General features: G+C 38.8%; 1 protein-coding gene across 3 annotated transcripts in view; it reads left to right on the top strand.

Annotated features, from left to right (window-relative positions):
- LOC150082125 (uncharacterized) overlaps positions 1 to 21,501 on the top strand; it is a 645,531-nt gene that overhangs the window by 66,939 nt on the left and 557,091 nt on the right. For all 3 annotated transcript variants that reach the window (XM_090379113.1, XM_090379114.1, XM_090379115.1), the window contains one exon: positions 9,175 to 9,414. In XM_090379113.1, coding sequence (XP_090235239.1) covers positions 9,175 to 9,414 — 240 coding nt within the window. The remainder of the gene's footprint in view (positions 1 to 9,174; positions 9,415 to 21,501) is intronic.

Here is a 21,501-nt window from a genome sequence, read left to right on the forward strand (position 1 = left end):
CCTACATCTGTCTTTCCTCAATTTGAATTTATGCCCTCTCAGGTGATTTTTCTGGGCTAGAGGAAGAATCCCATCAGCATTGAGCATGCTTAAACCATTCAAGGCTTTATACACCTCTATCAGATCACCTCGCTGTTGCCTAGTCTCCAGACACTGTAATTTGCAAAACTTAAGCCTTTCTTCGTAAGAGCACCCCTTTGTTCCATTCACTAATCTTGTTGCCCTTCTCTGTACTCGTTCCAGCAGCTCTACATCCTTCTTGAAATGAGGCCTCCAGACCTGTATACAGTACTCTAGGTGTGGCCTGACCATCGCCTTATACAGTGGAATAATCACTTCCTTATCCCTGCTGGAAAAATTCCTGTATATCATTGACAATACTCCATGAGCTACTCTTGCAGCCCGTCTGCACTGCTCAGAGAACTTCATATCTGCCTGCACAACCACCCCCAAGTCCCTTTCATTCTCTACCACTATCAGTGTTGTACCACAGAGTTGATACGTTGCTCTGGGGTTGCTGTTTCCCATGTGTAGTATTTTACATTTGTCAATGTTAAACTTCATTTGCCACCTCTCATCCCATCTGCTCAACCTTTCCAGATCCTGTTGCAGCAGCATAGTGTCAGTAGTGTTCTTGACAACCCTGCCAACCTTTGTATCGCCTGCAAACTTGGACATTAAGCCCGATATACCATCATCAATATCATTTATAAATACAGAAAACAATAATGGACCCAACACTGAGCCCTGAGGGACTCCACTAACAACATCAGTCCACGATGAGCAGTGTCCATTGATTACCACTCTGTCTTCTCCCCCTCAACCACCCCTTTATCCATAGCAGCAATTTGCCTCCAATGTCACACTGCTCCAATTTGTGTAGCAGTCTTCCATGTGCAACAGTATCAAAAGTCTTTCTAAGATCCAAGTATATAATATCAAAGTTATTCCCTGCATCCAGTTCTTTTGTGACTGCATCATAGTATCCAATCAAGTTGGTCAGGCAAGACTTCCCCTTAACAAAACCATGCTGTGTCTGAGCTATAACTGAATTCTTGTCTAAATGATCCTGCAGTGCTTCTTTAACCAGTGCCTCCATTAATTTTCCTGGAACAGAAGTTAAGCTCACAGGTCTATAATTACTTGTGTCAGCCTTTGATCCTCCTTTGTGAATTGGGGTCACATTTGCACATTTCCAGTCTATGGGTACCTCCCCTGAGTCCAAGGAAGCTCTCATAATTATGGCTAAGGGTTTGCTTACTTCCTTTGCTGCCTCCTTTAATATAACTGGATAGATCCCATCCACCCCGGGTGCCTTTCTTGTGTTTATCTTCAACAGTTTCTCCTCCACTTTACTCCCAGTTATTTCAAGATTCTGTAGCTTACTGCTAGAGTTGAATACACCTCTGGCATTCCCCTCGCTGAATAACTCCTCATGTGTGAATGTCGATGCAAAATATTCATTTAGTTTGTTAGCTACCTGAGCAGGATCATCAACACTTGACCCATCAATATCAAGTGGACCAATCTGATTCATCCCCTTCCTTCTAGAGTTTATATAAGTAAAGAACTCTTTGCTGTTTTTCTTTGCATCCCTTGCCAAGGATTTCTCGTAATCTGCCTTCGCCTGCCTAACCTCCTTTGTAACTTGGTTGCATATCAACTTGTATCTATCATAGGCTTCTCTGTCATGTGTTAATTTGTATGTATCCCATGCATTTTTCTTCTCTGCCATATGCCTGATTAGTTCATCTGACATCCATTTTGGCCTAAACCTTGAACAATATTTCTTAGTTGGTATGTAAAGCCTAGTAGCTTCCAAGATACGTTCTTTGAATGCTTCCCATTTTGAATTTGCTGTTGGTAACATCATCAGTTGGTCCCACTGTATAGAATTTAAATACTGTCTCAGTCCATCGTAGTCGCCTTTACGGAAGCAATAACCCTTCCCTTTACCCCTAATGGTAGTTACCTCTTTGAGTAAATCCCACTTCAGCACACTGTGATCACTGCCACCTAGTGGTTCATTTATCTGCAGATTCTTAATGCATGAAGAATTACTGCTGATAATCAAATCAAGAGTATTACTCCCTCTAGTTGCCTCCCGAACATGCTGATGTAGAAAACAATCATCCAATAAATCCACAAAAGCCCTGCTAGTGTGTGAGTAACCAGCCCCCAATATCCAGTCAATATCTGGGAAATTAAAATCTCCCATTATAAGACACTCTGATTTACTGGCCCACTCTATTTCCCTGTACAGTTCCTTATTATACTCATCAGAGTCATTAGGCCTATAGCACACTCCTACTCTCAATTTTGATCTCCCAATGTTTATGTCACACCAAACTGACTCCACACTGCACTGTCCAGCGATGTCGACTGGCTTCACTTCCTTGGTTTTTATGTGTTTCTTAACTAATAGCATAACACCTCCCCCCTTCCTATCCTGTCTATCCTTTCTGTAGACGTTGTACTCCCCAAATTGCAGTTCCGCATCCCTTATATCTGTGTGACACCACGTCTCTGATATCCCAACAATATCTGCCTTCGATGTTTTGAGCAATACCTCAAATTCGTCAAATTTATTTACTAAACTCCTAGCATTGGTGTACACGCAAGTATATCTGCACCTGTTTCTATTCTTAGCTACCCTAACACAACCCATGTGTTTACTTGTACCGCAATGGCTCCCAGCAGTCTCTGAAATACCATGCATCTTGTTTTTCAGGCTTCTGCTCATTCTAATAGAAGCAGTGCAAGAATCTCTTTCACCTCTGCCAGTGGCTACTGTCAATCTATTGGTCTTTGTCTTCCCCCCCCAAGCTAGCAGTTTTCCGACCCACCTAACACTGCCTCGATAGCATCAGCAAATATTCTTGCACCCTTTCTATTTAAGTGTATCCCATCCCTGTAGAAGCAATCTCTCCTGTTAACAAGTACAGTCCAGGCTGAAAAAAATTCTACCCCTTGAGCCTTGCACAATCTTTCCAGGGCCAAATTGATCGACAAGGCTCTCATCATATACTCCCTCCTATCGTGTCTGGGCAGAATTGCAGACACTTTCAAATTCAACCCTAATTCTCGGCTTTTGTTCAACAGTGACCTGTACTTGTTAAGTAATTCTGCTGGTCTCCTACTCTTAATATTATTAGTGCCAACGTGTACAACTATATCACCTTTTGTGCCCTTAAAAGATGATATTCGCTCTACAATGTCATCAACCTTTGCCCCTGGCAGACATACCCTGGTCCTGTTCCACCTATCTTTTTTACAAAGCATGTTCCCCGTTTCCCTGACAATAGAGTCACCAACAACTACTAGTTCCTTCGGGACCAGCGCATTCTGCCTTGGGGGTTGTCTCTGTGTCACGCGATGCCCAAGTGCAAGCTCTGGCGTTGATGTGGGCAGCTGAGAGCTTGATGGGCCCCTCAATTTAGTTTCTTCGAGGGCATGCACCCTGTCCTTCAAGCTCTCATATAGGCCCATAAGAACGCCGAGTTGTTGCCTGATATCGATACACTCCTTGCATCGCGCACACACAAAGACATCCCCCTTGGCAGTATCATGTCCCGTACCCGATTGCTCTGCAAACATCAAGCAAACAGTGCATTTTATAAGGCTGTGAGTCAAAGGACAACTGCCCCCCTCAGTTCTGCTCTGAGCCACAGCACTTCCATTAGCTTGAGCCTTTTGCTTTGCTGCTCTGGTCTGAGTCATGATTCTATTAATTTATTAATTAATTATGTTATGTTATTAATTATATTACGTTGTAATCTAAGTCGTTATATGTATTTATTTAAACGTACAATTTAACTGCTAACGAAGTTCAACTAACGCTATCTAGTACGGTATCACAATGGCGGGAAAGTTACTAACGGTAGCGGTAGTTACGAACACGTGGAAACCCTTACCGATACTTTTACAAGGCCGAGTAAAGAATAAATACACCAAATTAATCAAAAAATCACAAAATAATGTTATACTACTAAATTTAAATCAAAAGTTTTAGAAAAACAATAATTTCAAATCAATAAATAAGAAAAATCCACTTAGCGGCTTGGAACACGACCGTCACTAGTAGCCTCGTCAGCAGACCTCATGTTGTTTAGTATGGCTATCTTATCTGCTCAAAGCCCCCGAGGAAGTAGCAGAGACTCGGCCATGTAAAAGAAAGTCACCCTCCTATTTTATATTTTTATTAATCCCATGTTAATACAGGTGACCCCCGCTTAACGCTGATCATTCGTTACGGAAAAACAGAGCGCTAAGTGAATCCGCGCTAAGCGAGCACCGCTTTCCCATAAGGTAACATATGTATTTATGAGCTGCGGTCGGTGCCATAGGATATTTCCTAATGAATAATAAACAGTAATGAAAAGATGCACAAATGTCGGTCAAAATATTTAATATTCAAATATTTGCACATATAAAATATTCTGCATTACATAATAACTACCATATAATTATGTGGTAACTACTTGCGTATCAAAAGTAAATTTAAAATTCCAATTAAAATAATGAATTTAATCATGAAAAATGTGTGGATTTTGAGTTGAACTTTGGCCCTCTTCCAAATAAACTAAAAGGGGTATTAATTTTAAATGGCCCGCAGCGTTACCACCCAACAATAAAGTCAACCGATCCTTCGCCGCTTTGAAACCTGGCGTGTTTTTTTCTTCTTTCAATATGAAACTTCTTTTAGCCATTCGTTTCCACAAAAGTCCTGCTTCAGCTATGTTAAAAACTTGTTGAGAAGTTTAACACATAATATCCCTCTTCAATAATTTTAACAAGTTCTTTTTTGAAAGTTTCGGCTCTTTGATCTGCACTTGCGGCTTCTCCCTGGATTTTAAATCTGTTCAACCAGCCCTTACCAGTTTTAAATGGTTCCACATTTTTTTTTTTTTTTTTTTAGGCGAGTTTTCTTCAGATCATCATATTGGCTAATCTCTTTCTCTCTCTCTCGTTTTTTTAATATTTAACTTAACTGAATTCTGCATTGGAATATTATCTTCAATAAAATTAGAAGTCTTTCCATTTCAATCCTAATAGCCGTCCTAGTTGCTTGCAGTGGAACAGCTATCTTTCCCGCTGCAAAAATTAATTCTTTATTTTTTTATAATTGTTCTTACAGTTAAAGTTGCAAGTCCTAAATTATGGCACACATCCACTTGTCGTTGACCGGAATCGATTCGCTTCAAAACGTCTAATTTAATTTTCAAATTCAGTCTTTTTCTTACATTTATAGTCTTCGTACTGCGCTCAGACGTTGTTGCTTTTTCATCCTTATCGGCCATTATTAACTCTTCGAAAATGTAACTGCGTTGGTTGAATTAATTACGATACAATGTTCAAGTAAACTTTCCGTTACGCACAATGTCTAATACTCTACTGAGTGATGACTATACTTCGGATAAATGCATATAACGCAAATATTACAAGCAATATACTTGATCATTTTTTAAAATGTTGATCTCGGAACTACGTAACAAGTCACTGTACTGAAACTAAATTAGCGTGCGAGAAAATTTCACTGAGCGTGGGAAAATTTCTCAAGTCGGCGTGGGAAACGTTTTAATGCTGTTTTGCTATTCATTTTCAAGCTATCGACTCTATCAAATGAAACGATTTCGTTAATATGTCAAAAATGTAATCTGTAAAAGAGCGTTATAGTGATCTGTGACAGCGTTATAGTCAGATACGGGTTATAATATAAGAACAGCGTTATAGCGAATCAGCGTAAAGTGAACCGCGTTATAACGGGGGCCTGCTGTAGTTAACTTGGAACTATAGGCGATTCAACAGCTGCTAGTACAACTACAGCTAGCCAGTTAGTTAGGCCTTAATTACCGGTAATACTTCCCGCCAAAACAAAAAAAAAAAAAAAAATCCCCACCATTCGCAAACCAAAATCTATCGGAATCTTGATCTAATATATCAATGCACGTATGTTTAATTGTTCATCCTACAGTAGCATTAGCGCCGCATAAGGGCAATATTGTTCAAAACAAATATAGAACATTGGCTTAAAAGCAGTGTTCAGAAAAAAAAAAATATATATATATATATATAGTCTTATGTTTCAAAGTTTTATGTTTAAACAATTTACTTTATTCTTCATTCTTATTTTTATATAAATATACATTGAGTAATCACTAAATTATGACCACCCTTATGAAAAGTGAATGCGACCTGTTGACCACGTGAGGTATGAGAGTACGCAGTTGGTCGACCTACGTAGCATAGATAAGGTATCAGTGGTTCAGTAGGTAGTAAAATTCCAAGCATGATGGGTAAAACGAAGGATTTATCGGGCTTTGATAAAGGACACATTGTGGGACCTCGATATCCCAAATGGCTGAACTGGTAGAGTGTTCGAGAGCCGCCATAGGTAAAGTGTAATAGGACTGGCATCAAAATGGTCAAACAACAAGCTGACAGCAAAACTGCAAAGGTCAGCGAAAGGTTGAAGTTAGAGGTGAATGCTGGGTCCGACAACTCGAACAGGGGCAGCACTGTTCAAGAATTGACTACCCAATACAAAATGGGCCAACCCGGAACAATATTTGCCATGACCATGCATTGCATGCTCACACGTATGAGCTATACCAGCACACGACCCTTCCAGCATACTCTCCTAACCAAGGTTCATCGGCGTAAAAGGACTCGCCTGGTGCAAAGAGCATGCAAGTTGGATGGAAGACTGGAAGAAGGTGTGCTGGTTGAATGAGTCACATTATTTACTCCACACCATGGATGGTCGTGTACGGATTTGGCGTTAACAACATGAGGCTCTTGATCCATCATGCGTGGTATTAAAAGTGCAGGCCAGCGGAGGCAGTTGTATGGTGTAGAGCATGTTTCACTGGCAGAAATTTGGACCCCCTTGTGTGTGTGGAACAACATATCACTGGTCTCTGCTATTGTCAACTGCTTGCTGACTGTGTACACCCTGCTATGTTACACTTTTTCCTGAATGGCGATGGTGTCTTCCAAGATGACAATGCACCGAGCCATCGGGCACTTGATGTGCAGGAATGGTTTGAGGAACACAGTTCTGACTTCCAGCATATCGATTGGCCTCTGAACTCCACTGATATCAATCCCATAGAGCACTGGTGGGACACTATGGAAAGTCATATCAGGTGTCTGGATACACCAAACACCTCCATACCTGCATTGCTGTTACACACAGCTTGGTTGGCCGTACCTCATAAACGCTTCCGACATCTTGTTGAATCAATGCCAAGTCGGATAGCTGCTGTACAGAGGGAAAAAGGAGGACCTACGAAGAATTATGTAGGTGGTCATAATTCGGTGATCACTCAGTGTATAATAATAATCTTATTTATTAATTTGCTATACATGTAATGAATAATTTGAGCAGTTCCAGATGGTACATTTCGAGGACTCCCTAGAACTGGTCTATGGGCTTCCAGGGGTCCACGGAACCCAGTTTGGGAAACACTGCTGTAGAGGGAACCTCAGTCATATTAATGACTACTTCTTTTGTTCTATAAATGTAGCAAGTTATAATAAAAAGAATAAGCAGAGTATAGTGTACCCCAACAGCATTACTTCAGCTATAAAGCCAGTAAAAATAGATGACTACCCCCATGAACCCGAAATACTTGTACCATCTCCACCAGTTATTCTTGAACATATGCCACCAGATCCCAAATCTGATGTTTGTGACCTAGAGGATGATATAAACTATTATGATGAAGAAATTTGCAGTGCTGAACCATAGCTGTTTACACAATATGAACTTGATGATCTTGTGAAAGATTTAAATATATCCAAAGGATCTGCAGAACTTTTAGAGCCAAGACTGAAATTCAGGAATCTTTGGCTCCAGGAACATTCCTTTCATGATATAGACATATGTTCCCAGAATTGTTTCTCATTTTTCTGAAGAAGGCTGTGTGATATTTTTTAACAACATTCCTACAGTTTATGAACTTTTTGGAATTTTCTACCCACCTACAGAGTGAAGGCTATTTATTGACTCTTCAAAACAAAACCTCAGAGGAGTTTTTCTTCACAATGGAAATATGTATGCATACATTCCTAGCATACTTGAAACTACAAAAATGCTAAGCTTCTTTTGGAAAAAATTCAGTACAAGGATCATGATTGGCTATTGTATGGTGATTTTAAAGTTGGTCTACGACTTGGCCAACAACTTGGTTATACAAAAATACCTTGCTTTCTGTGAGAGTGGGATAGTTGAACAAAAAGTGAAACATTGGGAAAAGTAAATATTGGCCACCAAGATAGTGTCTGACATCAGGTCCAAAAGAAGATTAAACATTAGCTACTAGTAGATTGAAACAAAATTCTCTTATCTCCTCTGCATATAAATTTCGGTTTAATGAAACAGTTTTCACAAGCTCTGAGTATAGAAGGAAAATGTTTCAGATATGTTCGCACTAAATTCCATTACTTATTTATATAAAAAAACATCAAAGCAGGAATTTTTGTTGGACCTTGAATCTGAAAGCGCTGTTGGACTCTGTATTCAAAGAATCCATGAACCAAACAGATTCCTGGACTGGCTTTAAAAATTTATTATGCAGTTTTTTTGGGAAACAGTAAATAAACACTCAAATTATGAGACAATTGTGAGTTGCATGCTGGAGAAGTTTTACAACTCTGTGAGTTGTAATCTAATATTAAATACTAATATTAAAATTTGTAGTTATATGTGAGAACAGTCATTTTGAATCTTAACAAAGGCTTGAACCATTGTCAAAATTTTCCTTGAAAGGTATTGAATTCAGCTTGGCAAACTGCTTTTTTCATACAAAACAGCTAAAAAAAAGGCACTTTCCATTTACTTTATTCAATTCTTAATCTATTATTACTTGTGCATTGAGGATTTAATAGTCCTGTGAACTCATATCCAAAGAAAGCAAGCTTTCATAACTAAAACTCTATTTGTGAGGTATTAAAATTTAATTCTAATGCAGATTCTGCTTTTCTAATTTCAGATTCTGCAGATTCAACGAAGCAGATTCTACTTCATTGGGTTAATCATTTGTTACCTTAAAGTGTTATCCATGTCACCTTAAAGTGACCAGTCATTTTAGTTTATTACTTTAATCATTATTACAATTACAAGTAATAGTTGTTAATATTAAGTTTTTCCTTGAATACTTGCATCTTTAGGAGCTTGGATTAAGATCAAGGCCAGCTAAAAAACAACGTAACAAAGAAAAAGTAAGGAAAGTTGTTTCCACTGAGAGTTCACCTTCTCCTCGATCGTCTCCTTGTGCAGCACGTAATTCTAGTCATCCACTTGCTCCCATTACATTTCCTCGATCAAAATTCACTACTGCTTCTTGGCATAATGAACAAGCTTATGCAGGAACATTGAAAAAGAATATGACTTGTAGTGATCTAGAAGAGGTTAGTATAATAAGACTAAACAGATGGATGCTGTAAATAGTCAGTGAATGTGTAGTATAGTAATATAATTTAGTGTACCACATTTTAAGCCTTTCAATGAAAGTTTGTGATTGTCTTGCTAAAAATTTGCAATAGAATTCAGCTATCTAACTGCACAACATCATATTTTAAAGTTTAAGAACTTTGTTTTTTGCAACGTGAGTAGTTGATTTCTTTCCCCATTTTGTATTTATTTAAAACTCTTTATTTGTGTATGCATGCATTTCAGTTGATGTGAAATATTTGAGTTAATCATTTGTTAATACAGGTATTGAAATAGTTTGAGGAAAACGTCTGATTTAAATTTGATACGTTTGTTTACCATTCTGCACAAGGTCAGTAACTGAGGTCAGTAACATGATCTGTTGTTTGATGATGGAACCATATAATTCAGAACTGGTCACAATGGTGCCTTCAAGTTTTTAATAAATAGTAGATTTGCCTACTGGGTGACATTATTCAATTTAAAACGACATTAGATATTTTAGGTCAACTTGTAGATAACAGTCATTTCTAAAGAGCTGTAATCCCTAGCTCTGTCACTGGCGAGGCAACTTTCTTCCATGGCAGTAAAGCCAGAAAATTGAATGTAGTGTGAGTGTTTTCTCTCAAATTTGGCTTGCGTATTTCATGTATCCAGCAAGTGGGACAACTTGCTGGATATGTGAGACATTGAAACTTTGTAGTGATAATTAAATGTCTGATTCACATTCAGTATTTCAATAGATGATGTACTGGCAAGCAGTAAAGTAATGAAGTTCACAAATGTACGTACCCAAACCAAGCTTGAGTATGTACTAGTTACATAAATGGGAAGGAGGAAGAGTTAGTAGATGTAATGGTGGAGGGGGAGATGATGTGTTGAGATTGAGTGAAGTGAAGTGGAGGGGCAAAGGACAAAAGGACTTAGGACAGGATTATAAGCTTTTGTGGTCAGAAAATGAAGAGAGAGAGAGAGAAAGAGAAAAACAGAGTGGTTATAATATTGAACCCAGAATGGAGGGAGAAAGTTGTGGAGGTTAACAAAATAAATGACAGCTTGGTAGGGATCAAGGTGATGGTAGGACAAAAACGGATCAACATTCTGCATGCACCACAAACAGGATGTGAAAGTAAGAAAAAGGTAATGTTTTGAAGAGATGGAGGAGTATTTAAAGGAAGAAAATCAAATTGTTATGGGGGATTTTAATGTGCAATTTGGTATAGATGGAAGAGGATATAAAAAAGTTTTGGTCAAGTTTGGTAAAGGGAAAAGAATGTTGAACTTATGCATGAGGAATAGAATAAGAATTGGGAATGGGTGGTTCTAAAAGCAGGAAAGTAACAGTTATATGAAGTATAGCTGTGATGGGAAGCATAAGTTTATAATTAACTACATATTGATTAGAAGTGACCTATGGGTGAGAGTGAAGGATATTAAGGTACTATCAAGAGTAGCTATGGAAAGTGATCATAGACTACTTATAGGGGTGCTAGTATCAATGAGAGAGAGAGAGATAAAATAAAACAAGAGAGGAGGAATGAGATATGGATGCTGAAAAACCAGGATTTAAAAAAAAATGCATATAGAAAAGATAGAAAAATTGAAGCCTGAGAATAAAGTACAAGGAGTAGGGGAGGTGTGGGAAGGATTTAAAAATTCTCTGGTTGCTAGTGCAATAGAAGTGTGTGGGAGGACAAGTGGTGTGAGATGGAAACAGACATAGTGGGGTAATGAGAGAGCAAAGCAGACCACTCTGGAAGAATAGGACCTTTAGAAAGAGATGTAAAAGCTTAACAGATGAGTCAGAGAGAGAGAGAATACAAAATAGCAAAAAAAGGGATTCAAAGAGAATAGTTAAAGAAGAGAAGAGGAAATGGTTGGACAGTTGGTCACAAGATATATGGGATGTTAATAATGGGGAAAAGATGTTATATGGATTAGTGAAGGATGGGAGGGATAGGGAGCAACAATATTACCTATATAGTGAGATGGGAAGAATAATTACAGATGAAGAAATAAGGAGAAAGTGGAAGGAATTTTTTTAAGAGGCTATTGAATGTAAGAGAAAAGAAGAAACAATGGAAGAAGAGGTTGGAGAAATAGAGCGATATCAAGAAGTAAAGTGGTGGCAGCAATGGAAAGGATGAAAGGAGGTAAATTGCCAGGGTTTGATGAAGTGACAATAAAAATGATAAGATATGCTGTCCAAGCAGAACTGCAATGGATACACAGAGTAATGAAAGTAGTATGGTAGGAGGAAAGGATATCGAGAGACTAGAAAAGAGAATTGATTGGTGCCTGTTGACATCGTACTTGAATTTCTGTAGATTGTAATTTTCAGGAAATACGTATGAAGGGAGGTATTCCAAAAAACGGAAGTTGAAGGAATAAATGAGAAAGAAGAAAAGTTGGTTCTGTGAGTTTGAAATTGGACAGTAAAAGGATGCAGACTAATTGCAGCATGTGTTTGGACTGGTTTGGTAGAGAGAGTGGGAATTATAGAAGCCAATTCAGGAGAAGTGCCCATGGAAGAATCTATAGAAAAGGCATACAACAGAAACAAGAACGTCTGTGAGACAGAGTAGAGAGAGACTGTTAGAGATTGGTCTTTAATTAATTAATTTAACTGCTCTCTTTTGAATGGAATCTAGAAGCCTGAGAGAGGTTTTAGAGGCACTGCCCCATATGTGGGAACAATATTCCATGGTAGGGCAGATTTACGATTTGTACAAGGTGAACAACTGTTTGGAAGAAAGGTAACGTCGATAGTGAAAAAGAAAACCAAGTTTTTTAGATGCAGAAGCAGCAATATTTGTGATATTCTTATGCCAGGGGAGATTAAAAGTCAGGGTAATCCCTAATAGATATATATGATCTTGCCTAGAAATCAGAGTGTCATCGAAGATAACACTCTGATTTCTCGGCACCTCCGTAGCCAGGTGGGAAGGAGCAGCAGTGCGTAGCACACGCTTCTTGATTAGACCGGGGTTCGAGCCTGTCACCACCAAATACGGAGGATGTGGAAAGGTCAGGGAATGACCACCGCATATCCCAGAGCAATATGGCCTTAGTTGCTAATGCTCCTAAAAACCATATAACAAACAAACTCTGATTTCTAGGAGCAGAAGAATCCTTTTTTGCAAGATTAATAAGCAGGACTCAGTTTTAGAAGGGATGAAATCAATTAAGTTATCTTTGCCCCACTGCAGAATTACTCGAAGATCAGCATTTAAGGAATTGGTAGTGGGTATTTGAGAAGTTGAAACTGTTTGGGCAGGGCAAAGTTTCTCAAACTGAAAGGTGCAATGCAATGTACTATCATCAGCAAAACTGGATAGAATTTCCAGTCTCGATATCCTTTTCCAATAGGAAAAGTGAGAGAAAAAACAAAACCGTGGGGAACCTGCATTAATGTAGAAATTAGAACACAGATAGCATCTACCACCACTTGCAGTTGTGGCCTGAGAGAAAACTGGATACCCAATTACAAAAAAAACAGTTGGAAACCATAAAATGGAAGTTTATTTAGAAGACCTTTATGCCAAATACAATCAAAAGCTTTTGAATTGTCAAGAGCATCTGCTTCAGTTTCACCAAACCTTTCCTCTGAATTTGTCCATAGGTGGGTAACATAAAGCCAGAATATATCCAGTGGATCAACACTGATGGAATCCATACTAGCAATTGTTGATCAGATGGAACATTTCTTGATGATTTCTTGAGTTAGCGGTTAATTGATTTCTCTATTACTTTAGAAAGAGTAGAAATAAGTGCAATGGGACGATAATTGGATGGGAGGGAATTGTCACTCTTTTTTAGGAACTGGCTGGATATGAGCAAATTTCCAAGCAGAAGGGGAAATGCCTGCAGAATAAGAAAGTGAAAAAGGCAGCACAGAACAGGACTAAGCTTAGGAGCACAGGTTTTGAGAATGAGTGGAGAAATATCATCAGGACCTGGCACTTTCTTGGCTTCGAGACTGTTCAACATTCTTCTGATATCCTTTTGATGGAAGACCATAGGAGGCATTGAATGGAGTGTTCTAGGAATGGTAGAAGGTGATTTACCAAGAAAATCAATACATGAGTTAGAAATAAAGTAGGATGCTAGGAGGTCAGCTTTATCTTTGGCTGAAGTGGGAATAGAACTGTCCAGTTTAGACAGAGGTGGGAATAGAAATAGGCAAAAGTTGTGACCAGTAGCTTTGGCAAGAGACAAGAATGCTCCACTAACCTTTGGTCAAGAAGCAAGTTTTATATCCTTAGCCTGTTTGAAATCTAGTTTAAACTGATTCATAATTGCTTTACAATAGTTGTGAGCTTTGGTGTAGGCAAGAAATGAAACTGGAGATTTGGCTACAATCCAATTGCAATATGCAACATTCTTATCTTGAACAGCCTTAGCACATTAATTGGAAAACCAAGGTTAAGATAAAGTACCAGGTTTTATGGCAGAGTGTGGAATAAAGGATTTCATCCCTTCAAAAATTATTTCACTGACACAATCTGAGCTGACACTAAGGTGTTTAGAGGATATGATATTAATTCAGATCATTTTTAGTGGCTTCAAAAATATAGTTATGGGCTAAATGGAAGAAGAGAAAAGCTATTAAACAGAGGAAGGAGGAGTTAGGTTACAAAGTATATCTACTTCAAGAAGAAAGTATACAGGCACCTCCATAGCCAGGTGAGAAGGAGCAGCAGTGCGTAGCACATGCTTCTTGATTAGACCGGGGTTCGAGCCCGTCACCACCAAATATGGAGGATGCGGAAAGGTCAGGGAATGACCACTGCATATCCCGGAGCAATATGACCTTAATTGCTAATGCTCCTAAAAACCAAACAACAAACAAACAAGAAAGTATACAAAATTTATATGAAAAAAGGTTTAAAGACGAAATAAGTAAAACATCAGAGAGAGAACAAATAGAAGAAGAATGGAATAATATACAAAATGTAATTCAAAAGATAGCAAAAGAGACACTAGGACAATTCAGGAAAAACTATAAGAAGAGGGGGGGTAAAGATATGGAGTGAAGAAATAGCTAAAGCAGTACAAGACAAACAAGATAAATATCATAAATATATACAAAACAGGACAAGGGAGAATGTAGAAATATATAAACAAGAATGTAATAAAACTAAAGCTTTAATAAGGAAGGCTAAAGCAAAGTCATGGGATAGATTTATAAGTACAACAGAACATGATGTTCATGGAAGACAAAATTTGGCATATAAAATTATGAAACACTTGAATAGCACAGAGAAAGACACTTCAAGAATAAATATAATAAAGGAAGAACAATGGAAAAAATGTTATGAAGAATTGTGGAAAGACCCAACATATCAAATAGAAGAGATACAGTTAGACCCAGTTAGTGATATAGATCTGATAACGAAGGAAGAATTGGAAAAGGCATTGAAAGCTATAGAAAATAGAAAAGCAGTGGGAATGGATGGTATAAATGCAGAACTGATCAAGTATGGAGGAAGTTTTTTAAAAGATAGGATACTAAATTTATTTAATAAATGTTGGGAACAATATAAAGAAAATAGAAAATAGAAATGATACAAAGCATTATAGAGGGATTAGCATATTAAAACAGTATATAAAATGTATAGCAAAATAATAAATAATAGCATTAAAATTATCTCTGATGAAATATTAATAGAACAGGAAGGATTCAGAAAAGGAAGATCATGTACAGATAATGTTTGTATTAAAACAAATAATAAAAGAAAAACGAAAAGAGTTTAATTTAGAAACACATTTAGCATTTATAGATTATGAAAAAGCATTTGATCGAGTAAATAGATGAAAACTATGGGACATATTGAGTAATAAAGGATACCCAAAGCATCTTACAAAAATAGTTTATATAAAGGAACAAAAATAGTAATAGATACAGGTAATAAATTAACAGAAGAAAGCATAATAAATCAAGGAGTTAGACAGGGGTGTAGCTTGTCACCAACATTGTTTAACATATACAGGGTGTTTCAGTTAAATGTTTCAGAACTTCTAAGAGGGGTAGGGTACATCCTGACAACTCGAAATCATATAGCAATGTGGGGTCGGAAATGCTTTCCTGAAGCGGTGTTGTACACAGAAGCACCATAAAAAGAAAAGAGACCGTAAGTGAGAAATCGTTTTAATAATACATGAAAAGAAGCAAAAGGTACATGGATTAAAGTAAGTGTTCGAAGTTTCTTCAACCTCGTATTGCTTTCGCACAGTGGTACCTTGGAAAATGTGCTACAAATCCCCTTTTTCCTGCTGAAGTGTTGTTTTCCGATGAGGCATCCTTCACAAGGGAAGGAATTTTCAACACGCATAACGACCATATCTGGGCGGTCGAGAACCCGCATGCAATACGACGTTGTGCAGCACAGATTCGATTTTCGGTCAATGTATGGGCCGGTATTATGGGAGATCACCTCATCGGACCTTACCTGTTACCGTGTCGTCTAACCGGACCTATCTACTGGATCTTTCTGCAGCAAGTATTGCCACAACTTTTGAGAGATGAACAGATTTCTGCATCGACGCAACAGACAATGTGGTTCCAACACGATGGAGCCCCTCCCCATTATAGCGGAGATGTTCGTAACTACCTGGATGTCACATTTGGTCAACAGTGGATCGGACGTGGTGGTCCCGTGCGTTGGCCTGCTCGGTCACCCGACCTATCATGTCTTGATTTTTATTTCTGGGGTCATATGAAATCGCTAGTTTATGACACCCCTGTTGACAATGCTGAGGAGCTGGTTGCAAGAATCGCAGTAGCTGCCGAAGAAATTCGAAATTCGCCTGGAGTATTCCAGAATGTTCGGATGTCCATGCGTCGGAGATGTGAGGCGTGCATTGTAGCCCGTGGAAGAAACTTCGAACACTTACTTTAATTCATGTACCTTTTGCTTCTTTTCATGTATTATTAAAACGATTTCTCACTTACGGTCTCTTTTCTTTATGGTGCTTCTGTGTACAACACCGCTTCAGGAAAGCATTTCCGACCCCACATTGCTATATGATTTCGAGTTGTCAGGATGTACCCTACCCCTCTTAGAAGTTCTGAAACGTTTAACTGAAACACCCTGTATATCGAGGATATGAAATGCAAATGGAAAGAGGAAATTAATGCAGGGATATATTTAAATACAAAGAATAGGATTATTACACTGTTATTTGCAGATGATCAAGTAATTATTCAAGATAGGGAAGATAATTTATAAAGAGCAGTATTTAAATTAAACCAAATAACAGAAGAATATAAAGTTAAAATATCAACAATGGAAACTAGAACAATGGCTTTTAAGGGAAATATACGGTGAGAACAAAAATAGTTAGACAATAAAATATTAGAACAAGTAAAACATTTTAAATATCTAGGATGTGATATAACGTATGATGTCGAAGAAGGTATGAACCAGAAATTGGCAAAATTTCAAAATATATTTGGAACAGTAAAAAGAACTCTGGCTAAGAAAACAAGGAAAGAAACACAATTGAAATTTTACAAAGTAATGGCAATACCAACACTTCTTTACGGTTCTGAAACATGGATACCGAAACAAAGCGACATTAATAGAATACAAGCTGCAGAAATGAAATTTTTAAGATATGTTAAAGGATGTACAAAATTAGATAAAATACCAAACTTAAATATTAGAAAGGAATTAGATTTATTCAGTTAATGAAAAAATTATAGAATATAGACAAAGATGGAAAGAACGTGTAGAAAGAATGGAAGATAATAGATTTCCTAAATTAGCTTACACATATAGAGCAAAAGGTAAAAGAGACAGAGGAAGACCGAAGAAAAGATGGACAGACCTCTTTGAGATTGGAACAGGCGGATCGCCTAATCCGTGAAGGAAGACAAGATAAGACGATCTGAGCAAACACTGGCATCAAACAGAAGATTTGAAATAGTTATCCGACCATGGAAAAGTTGAAAGAAATCTCGCAGATCATCAGATTTGCATTCTTGTGATGGTAAAACAACACGAGGTTGAGAATTGCCACTAGACAACGACTCCTTTGGGGAAGAGACCATCACCAAGTTGCGATCTGAGGTGCCCAGAGGACCACTGACTTCGACCGTGTACTTAGAAGGGTTGCTTGTGAGAAAAAGATCAAGTGTGTTGACTGTGTGGTTAGGATTGTCTGGTATTCTGGTGAGTAAATGAACAATCTGTGTATAAAGTCATTAGTAATTGCAAACGCCTCAGCCTCTCGTCCAGTGGGTTTGTGTGACTAGAAAATGGAAGCCAGCTGGAATTGTGAACATTAAAATCACCAAGGAAAATTACCTCGCTGTTTAGAAAAGTTGGACCGGCGAAAGTCAAGTTCCAATTGATTAGAGTTGGGAGAATGATACAGATGATTTTGACAGAGTTGTTAGAGAGATTTTAAGCCAGAGGAGGTTGAAGAGAGGAAATTCCAATTACTAAGTCTCAGACAGGTAATATCATAGCGGACATATGCACAAATACCACATTTAAAGCAAAAGGAATTGTACAGTGAATAATTAGAACAACTGAAATGAGCAGTGCCTGAATCAATCAATAATTGGGTTTCTGTCAGATAAAGTACACAGAGTTTGGCAGATTGTAAGTGGAAAGGGACACCATTGAGATTGGAACTGAGACCGCATTTATTTGTGAAATGAACAGGGAAGTGTTTGGGAGGTTTAGATCGTTTCTCAGATAACTTTGTTCTATTAGTTTAACTATTCATGATGTATTCAGTGGTAAGAAAAGGTGGGAGTACATGTTGTATGAAGTAATGAAATTTTTGGATTATGGTGTACACATGGCAAGAATATACCCTGCTCCTTGACATAATGTGGCCTCGACAATGCCCCTCACATGCACACTAATCGGACTCCCTTCAGTCACTGTCTGGTAGAATAGAGGCAGTGGGATTATACACTAGCTGATCCAGAAGCCTCCTAGAGTGTTACCAATAGGCTTGTCCCTTGGACTATCTAGCAGCCGGTACAGCTCTAAAACTGTTTTAGAGTTGTACCCTCGAAATGTAAGGAAGATTGGTTCTCGTCATGATGTTAATCATACTGCATGATGGAAGAGATGGGGATGTTACCAGAGCTTTGCTCTGGAGACTATACACAGGATCCACCACTTCAAGCTTCCAATAAGCAAAGTGGTGGTATTGTACTGGTTGATGAGGGTTATATATACAACCTAGATTGCCTGTTAACACAAGAATGGCATTCCTCTATGTGGTGTCGGTGCCACACCTTGACCCCTGCTTACGTTGGTTCACACATGGGTGGTCACCTCCAGTATACTGGGTGCCCACCTCCAGTATACTGGGTGCCATGTTTCAGTACTTTGCACTTGGAGGTTATACCCATGTTTACTAACAGGCCTGCCTCCATGAAGGTGCAAGCAGAAGATTTGGCTGCCACAGAACGACCAGTCTAAACTGAAATTTGGTCCACTTCACTTGAGAGTCACCTGAATATTAGTTCAGTGTTTTAGACTTCCAGGTAGCAAGCCCAGCTTGACATGTCCGAGAGAACGTCTATGACAGCCTCAAGGAACAATTACAGAGGGATCATCCTGACTAGTCACATAGGAAAATTTTACAAAAGAATAGTGGAGAGAAGATTACGAGAAAAGGTTGAAAGTAGGATGAGGGAAGAGTAGAGTGGCTTTAGAAAAGGTAGATCCACTGCAGATCTAATTTTTGTTGAGAGACAAATGATGGATAAAAGATGGCTTTTTTGGATATTGAAAAGTTATATGATAGCATAGGGAGATAGCATACGGGAAGTGTTAAAGAAACAGAGTTAGAAGGTTGTTGATAAAGAAAGTACTAAAAGTTTATACAGAGAGACTGACAAAAATCACTTTTGGAAACATAGGCTTGCTTGAAATTATTAATGGGCTTTTTACTGTCCAAATCCTTTTCTTTGTGGAGAAAAGGATTGGGACAGAAAAAATGAAAGTGATGATGTTTGCTGATGGTTTGTTGATTTATGAGGATGGATAAGAGGTACAGGAGCAGGTGGTAAGCTTGGTAGTGGAGGCAAAGAGATGCAATTTAAAGTTTAGTGAAGCTAAGAGTAGGGCAATGAGAATGACAAAAAAGGAGGGAGAGGAAGGGATTGACATCTTTATTGAGGGAAAGAAGATAGAAGTGTATAGTTTCAGATATTTAGGGAGTACATCGATGAACCAAAACATATGACCAGCGAGTCGTTATGCAAATCGAAGCAACTACAGGTGAACTACTGCGCTGGTTAGAACAAGTGTGTGAAAAAAACACCTGATACTGAGCTCCGTTAATCAGTGTTAGTTACTCTTGTTCTTCCGATGGGAAACATAGCAGACTTCAGTGAGTTTGACAAAAGCCAAATTGTAATGGCCAGATGACTGGTCAGAGCATATCTGAAACGATATGCTCTGACCCAGGCTGGAGGGGTGCTCATGGTCAGCCATGGTTAGTACCTACAAAAGTGGTCCGAGGAGGGAAAATCCATGAACCACTGGCGAGATGTTGGACGACCACAGCTCATCGATGCTTGAGGTGAGCGAAGGCTCTCCCGGATGGTACGTGGCAACAAAAGGGTGACTGTGGTGCAACTCGCCGGTAATTGGAATGCTGGTGACAGGAGTAATGTGTCACAAGACACGGTACATCGAATCCTGCTGAAAATGGGGCTGCGTAGTCGCAGGCCACTCTGAGTGCCCGTGCTAACTATGGTTCACTCGTGACAGTGCCTACAATGGGCACGCGAGCATCGAAACTTGACCTTGGGTGATTGGAAGAAGGTCCTCTGGTCCAATGAATCACATTTCCTGTTTCACCATATAGACGCCCGGGTACACATGCATCATTTACCTGTGGAAGTAATGGCACCCGGATGCACCGTGGGATAAAAACAAGTCAGTGGTGGTGTCATGCTTTGGGTGATGTTCTGCTGGGATACCCTGGGTCCAATCATCCATGTGCTGTACACTCTGATGTCTACCACCTACCTAAACATCATTGCTGACCAGGTACACCCTTTCATGGCAATGGTCTTCCCCTCTGGCGGTACCATCTTTCAGCAGGATAGTGCGGCATGCCACACCACCCGGATTGTCTGAGACTAGTTTGTGGAATGTGAAGAGAACTTCCAGGTATTGCCCTGGCTTCCAAATTCCCCAGACATCAATCCTATCAAGCATCTGTAGTTTGTGTTGGAATAGCAACTCTGATCTGCGGCATCTCAACCACGGACCTTACAGGAGGTAAAGGATCTGCTGGTTACGTGTTGGTACCAGATACCACAAAACACATTTAGAAATCTTGTAGCAGCCATGCCTTTATAGTATCGGTAGTAAGATTATGTATACAGGGGTTTCAAAATGTTGGTCAATAATTTAAAGGTGAAAAGTACAAATTAAAATAAGCAAAAAAAATCCAGTGAACATCAAGCTGCAAATGAACCGTTTTCAAGATAATGCACATTTTCTGTTAAGATCTGCCACTGACTATGAAGCACTAGTTTAACAAAAAGCTGTGAATCCTTTGCTAACGGTGGTTTTATTAAACATAAGATAATACATTTTTAATTTTTGGTTTCAACATCACAGCATTTTACAGATGTTACAAAAGATGTTCAAAATGCTGTCCTTGTGTCCGTATGCAGCTTTGTAGTCTTCTCTGCATTGAGTTGTGAATCCTCTCAAGCATTCATGGGTCATTTCTGATTTTCTGAAGGCTCCTTCAACTGACGTTGCAATTCCTCAACTGTGTTAACGTCAGAAGTGTACACCAAGCTTTTTACTTGACCCCAGATACAAAAATCCATAGGATTAAGTCTAGTGATCTGGAGGCCACATTACAGGCCCACCTCTACCTATCCACTGTTGACCATATTTTCTAGTTAGATACCGAGTCACAACTCGAGCAAAATGTGTCGATGCACCATCGTGCATAAACCACGTGTTCTAGCTTTGCTGAAGCGGAACATTATCATCATCAAGGAGGTCTGGAAGAACATTCTGAAGGTACAGCTCTCGTGTTAGCCTGTTTGGCAGAAAGTGTGG

This window comes from Mastigoproctus giganteus, chromosome 8 (genome assembly GCF_048544385.1).
Source record: "Mastigoproctus giganteus isolate SK-2022 chromosome 8, ASM4854438v1, whole genome shotgun sequence".
Classification (NCBI taxonomy): domain Eukaryota; kingdom Metazoa; phylum Arthropoda; class Arachnida; order Uropygi; family Thelyphonidae; genus Mastigoproctus; species Mastigoproctus giganteus.